The sequence below is a fragment of the Pundamilia nyererei genome, unplaced genomic scaffold (assembly GCF_000239375.1).
Source record: "Pundamilia nyererei isolate P.nyererei 1_Seehausen unplaced genomic scaffold, PunNye1.0 scaffold00001, whole genome shotgun sequence".
NCBI lineage: Eukaryota > Metazoa > Chordata > Actinopteri > Cichliformes > Cichlidae > Pundamilia > Pundamilia nyererei.
Genome location: NW_005187402.1, coordinates 6,310,590 through 6,316,209, shown reverse-complemented (window position 1 = coordinate 6,316,209; position 5,620 = coordinate 6,310,590). Strand labels below are relative to the sequence as shown.

General features: G+C 39.8%; 1 protein-coding gene across 3 annotated transcripts in view; it reads left to right on the top strand.

The window, feature by feature from the left end:
- The first annotated feature begins 2,013 nt into the window (after nucleotides 1-2,013).
- hmmr (hyaluronan-mediated motility receptor (RHAMM)) overlaps nucleotides 2,014-5,620 on the top strand; it is a 7,264-nt gene continuing 3,657 nt past the window's right edge. For 2 of the 3 annotated variants that reach the window (XM_005719571.2, XM_005719570.2), the window contains exons 1-13: nucleotides 2,014-2,341; nucleotides 2,600-2,698; nucleotides 2,788-2,879; nucleotides 2,987-3,064; nucleotides 3,215-3,403; nucleotides 3,503-3,589; nucleotides 3,671-3,782; nucleotides 3,864-3,929; nucleotides 4,081-4,154; nucleotides 4,271-4,338; nucleotides 4,419-4,777; nucleotides 4,867-5,015; nucleotides 5,145-5,359. In XM_005719571.2, the coding sequence (XP_005719628.1) occupies nucleotides 2,296-2,341; nucleotides 2,600-2,698; nucleotides 2,788-2,879; nucleotides 2,987-3,064; nucleotides 3,215-3,403; nucleotides 3,503-3,589; nucleotides 3,671-3,782; nucleotides 3,864-3,929; nucleotides 4,081-4,154; nucleotides 4,271-4,338; nucleotides 4,419-4,777; nucleotides 4,867-5,015; nucleotides 5,145-5,359 (1,634 nt within the window). In that variant the 5' untranslated portion in view covers nucleotides 2,014-2,295. Of the gene's footprint in view, nucleotides 2,342-2,410; nucleotides 2,448-2,599; nucleotides 2,699-2,787; nucleotides 2,880-2,986; nucleotides 3,065-3,214; nucleotides 3,404-3,502; nucleotides 3,590-3,670; nucleotides 3,783-3,863; nucleotides 3,930-4,080; nucleotides 4,155-4,270; nucleotides 4,339-4,418; nucleotides 4,778-4,866; nucleotides 5,016-5,144; nucleotides 5,360-5,620 lie in introns of those variants that run through there. The other variant, XM_013912790.1, reaches the window with a different exon arrangement.

Sequence of the window (5,620 nt, the reverse complement as noted above, 5' to 3'; positions counted from 1 at the left end):
TTTTTTATTTTGTTTTGTCCCCTCCTCCTCTTTTGTCTGTTGGAAAGATTTTTATATTCTGTATATGAATACAGTGATATTATTTACAGTTTGCAAAAAGACACACAGTCATCTGAGTAAATGTGTTTGCTTTTTCAAGAGTTAAAAAGGAACAAAAAGATTAGAAAATACCTCTAGGTTGTATAAAGACAGTGCTGTACTAGATTAACCTGTTTTGAGTATGAATGGGTCAAGATGAAATATTCTCCTCATACAGCGAAGGAACAAATAATTAAAAAAAGAAGGAGTAATAAATTAAAATGTCAGTTATGATTAAAGGGCAGTTTCCTAAATATAGTCAGTATTTACTATTGTGGGACTCTTTGCTTTAGATTTAGCAGTGTTATCAAAATATGCAAAAACTTTGTCCCTATTTTTTTCTTATGAAGAAAGACAAATGAAGTAACCCTCTTCAAAGCAGCCTTCTTTTTTCTGCTCCGTTTTGAATGAAGAAAGTTTCTTTTGTAACTCCGGTGTCTTTTTAGCGTATTTATTCAAGTCTGACTTGCGGTTCATTTAAAGGTTGATCTCGTCAAAATGAAGGGTACTGGCGTGTCATCTCGAAACCTTAGCATGGCAAATGTAATTTATTGTCATCAATGGCTCCATTTGTGACATGAGGCTTTGTTTATGATATTGTTGTACAAGTGACCATGTTTTGAAGTACAAAAAAAAAAAAGTGGAGAAAAAGAATATAAAATGTACAACAATGTTCCTGCAAAGGATTTGAAATTATGTTGTATTTCCATGAAATAAAAAATGTTTAACTGAAAAAAAAAGAAGTTGTATTTAGCATGTTTGCTTTTCAATGGGTTCTACCATTTACTTGCAGCATGCCGTATTACACCTGAACATCCAGGATGTTTTCAGGTTTTAGTTTTCCAAATTTGTTTGTTTTGAGAATCTTGTAGAATGAAGCTTGTGTACATACTACATCTGTTACATATGCCAGGTGGCCTATAGGAAGGGTCTCTCATATCCTCGTGTTGGCGTTGTACCTGGACCAATGTAGCATCTCAATCATGTTGTTATATCATACCTTTGCGACTTGAAAAATTAAATGTCTGCCTTAGCCAGAATTTATCCTAATGTATCTTGGAAAAAAATGAAACAAAAATTGTCTTTGCACCCATTCTTCTCATCCAACCTTATCTGGGTTGGATTCTGTCAAGAATGGTAGAAAATTAAAAAAATAATATGTTGTCAATATTGTAGGACCATAACCTATAAGGGGTCTTGAACTCCATGCCTCGAGGGCCGCTGTCCTGCAGGTTTTAGATGTGTCCTTGATCCAACACAGCTGATTTAAATGGCTAAGTTACCTCCTCAACATGACTTGGAAGTTCTCCAGAGGCCTGGTAATGAACTAATCATTTGATTCAGGTGTGTTGACCCAGGGTGAGATCTAAAACCTGCAGGACACCGGCCCTGGATGCCTGGCGTTCGAGACCCCTGCATAAGACAAGACGATTGAACAAAATATTAAGTAAATGGTTCTGAATACTTATGTAATACTATTATCATATTGCAGAACTATAGTAAAAATAGATACCAAGCATTTAAAAAAAATTTGTCTCACTGTGGAGCACATCTGTACATATTAAAGGGAAAAAATCATTTTGAGATAAACTGCAATATAACAAAGGTTGGAATGCTTTCTGAATGCATTGTATTTAAAAATTAACTGGGTTAGCGACCAAAGACCAAACTGGACTTTGTAGACTTTTGCTATTCTATTAAACAGAATTATTTTACTTAGCAATTTATGCCAATTAAACTGTTTTTACTTATTTTTGGATTTTTAGTTATTTAAAAAAATCGAGCTATGGATGGTATTTTATTTTTCAATGGGAGAAAGCGTCCATGGTAAGCCATTTAAAAAGACCTGGGGAAGCCCCTCCCCCAAAAAACAAATCAAATCGAAAACGAGTATGTTAAGTCTGTACAGGTGTACATCAATGGGTGTATAAAATAAGTAAAATATATAATTTCTACAGTTACGGATTTACACAAAATCCGAAACTACACTTTCTAAGTAAACTTGAGGGCTATTTGAATTTGTTGTGAAAAGAAGACGCTCGCGATATCCGGAACTGCGTCATGGGGACTGGATTCCTATTGGCTACGGGCAGATAAATCTACGCATGACGTTATTTTGAAATTTCAGCGGCGGAGCGTTGCTTGTCAGTGAGAGCTGCACTACAGCCTTTGTGACACTTCTAGAAATTCAAAGTTAGTCACATACAGTGGAATAAAATGTCTTTTTCACGAGCTCCTTTGAGGAGATTCAACGAACACGTAGGTAAGAAAAAGCTAACGGCTGTAGCATGCTGCCAAATTCAACCACTTAACGTTAAATGGCTTATGTTAGCTGGCTAAAGCTAAGCAAGCGTTTTAAGGCACATTTGGTTAGCGGGATTTCTTGTTTAACCTATATAAATTAATAAAACAAAGCCAAGGGTGGTTATTTGTTTACATAACAAAGGCCTGATGGTGTTTATGATACCACTGTTGATTGCGGTGATCGATATTACAGCTAACGTCTTCTTGTTGTTCGAAGGTTGCGCCCCTCCTCCGGGGTCCTATGAGATTAAACCTGGGGACCTGAGAGGAGCGACATCCTTTGACAAATCTGATCGATTCAAACCTCCTAAAGCGGGTGAGTGGCTCTGCTACATGTAATGCTACAGGAAATGGTGTAACTGGTAACACAACGTTAGTACCACTGTTTTTCTTTTGTGTCTTCAGCTGATGGAGCTGCTATGCTGCCGCCACCACCATCGCCTTCCAGAAATGCCTTAGTTTCTCCTGTCCGCAGGACTCTGTCGCTTGATGTCCTTGTGAGTTTAATGTTATTGCTAACGCCACTCTGCAGAGCCTGCTGATCATAGAGTTGCTTGAGATGTACAATATTTGTTTCCTTTGTCTTTCCCTTGTCAAAAACTAGCCTGAAGGGTCAAGTGCAAAGAAAGACAGGAATGGCATGACTGCGGAGAGGAAGCAGCAGAAACTACTGGAGAAGGAGGTACACCTCAAAGATTGATAGTCCTCTGTAATCAGTAGCTTGTGTCCTTAGTTATTACTGTGGAACTGGTGCACCAGTAAGTGTTCAAGCTGCTGTTCATCCTGTTGGTGCCTGTACCAGAAAGATAGTTTGAGCTTTGATTCTTCCCAGATCCGGTCCCTGGTGCAACAGCGTGGGGAGCAGGATCGTCGGGTACTCGCCCTGGAAGAAGAGCTAAAGAAGGTAGAGGCCAAGCTGTTGGCTGCAATCAGGGAAAGGACCGGGCTCACTGCCAGTGTTACCACACTTGAGAGACAGCGAGCTGAACTCAAGAAAGTCAACGAGTTCCTAAAAAACAAGGTATGATGATATCTAGGCTCTACTTGTATTTAGAAATACCGTCATGAGTGTGTTTGGACTTGAATGGTGGGTTTTTTTTCTTTTTTCTTTTTTTTCAAGGTGTCTGCTGATACAACAAAAAAGAGAATCAATTCCCTTACCATGGAGTTGATGGAAGCTAGGAACACTTTGGATGTGAAAAACCAGGTATGATTCATTCAGTTTGTTAAATCCTACCTTAATATTAACCCATGTGCAGTAATAAATTGTCCTTTTTTTTTTATTCAGGAATTTAGTGTACTTCAGATTAACACTGAAGGCCAAATAAAAGTTTTAGAAACTGACCTACAAGCTGCAAGGGCTACACTCGCAGCTTTAAAGGACAGGAATAAAGACTTGGGTAAGATTTAAGACTATATATCTATCTATTACATATGCAGAATGTGTAGGTGAACTAATTAGGGATGCTATCTTTCTCTAGAGGACCTCCATCAGGTGACAAAAAGTCAGAATGAAGATCTGGAAAAGGAAAATGCTCGATTACATGGTGAGTTTTCTTTTGGATTTTTCACAAAGTCTGTTGAGTTGAACTGGAAGGCAAATGAACATTTTCACCATCTTTGACTTGGGAATAACATTAGTAAGCAAGTAGCATCACCTTTACTGTGTTTCTTTTTAATGGTTGCATTCTCTGCCAGCTGTGATACGGGAGCTCAGGGAGGAGATCCGTGTAGTGCAGGGATACCTGGATGCAACCAATGATGAAAACCAGGTATAAACTAGATTTACATTACCACATGCTGCAAATATGTATTTATTAATTTGTCTTCCCCCATCTTTTATTCATAAATTGTGAAAGTCATGTTTAATCCATCTTTGTGGCCATAGGAGCTCCGCTTGAAGATTCAAGAGAAGACACAGAACACTGTTGCTGGTTCCCAAGTGGAGAAACTAAAGTGAGCAAATGCTTAATGTATATCTAATTAAATTTATCCTTCCTGCGTGTCTTATATGTTCATTTGTCATTTTTCCACAGGCAGCTGGAGTCCGAACTAGAGCGGTGTGTTTCTGAGCTTGAAACCACTCAAGATGCGCTGCGGCAAAAAGAGGAGGTGGTACGCAAACTCCAGCAAGAGCTGCAGTCAACAAAGGATGCTTTATGGGAAATGGAAAAGAAGTTGGAGGAACAAGAGCAGGAGCTGAAGTCTTCTATGAGTGCCATGGAGGAACAAATAAAGTTAGCCAACCAAGATGTTCAAGAATCTCAAGTGACAGTAGGCCAGCAGGAAGCAGAGCTTTCTAGACTGAGGGAGGTGCTCCGGAGAACGGAGAAGGAGCTGGATGAGCGAGTGGCGCATCTTGAACAGAGGTGTCTGTTTTCCGAGGAAGAGAGAAGTATGTTCATCCTGAGCCAGTGGCTTTGGCTATTCAAGGTACAGAAAATAATTCCAGGTTTGTGAAGTTCTTGTTTTTATATATCTTAGGCAAGACTCAGGAGGAGGGACTAAGGAGGGTGGAAGAGTTGAAGAAGGAGCTGGGCTTGCTAAAGGAGGCTAAAAAAGAGGAGACAAAGAGATGCACTGAGCTCCAGGAAGAACATGCCAAGCTTACTGAGGAACTGGCAAAGGAAAGGGTGAGTGAGACAAACTTTTTCTTGTCTGTTGGGTTTGCTGTTGTTTTTTGTTAACCAAAACTCAGTGCAATAACTTTTAAGCTGTAACTTATTGTTTCTTTTTTTTTGTCTTTTCACCTCTCCCTGCAGTCATTAGTGGACTCCCTATCTGTGCTAGTGGAGCAGGAGCGAGAGGATTCTGAGAATCTGTTCAGACAGCTAAAGGAAGAGATGGAAGAGGTCCTGGGAGAGCTTGCCCTTATGGAAGAACAGGAGCAGAATAATCAGGAAATGACAGAGAGTTGGGAGACCCTCCAAAGGCAGCTGGAGAGACAGCTGAGTGATACAGAAGCACTTTTGGAGAGGTGAGCAACCAAAGGGCAAGCAAACTGATGGGTGTCACTGCCCATGTGTTACTATTTTTGACCCACTAGACTGGCAGCATGTCCTGGCATGCACTGTAAATAAAGCGGGGAGAAAATAATTGCTGTGCATCAGTCCATCACAAGCATGATGGAGTCAGTGGGTCACTGTCTCTGTTTTAGACCAATTTAAAGTTTCCAAATGTACTGACTTCATCCTTGGTGTATAAAGAAAGGAGGGCACTTGGTGACCATGTTTTCTTT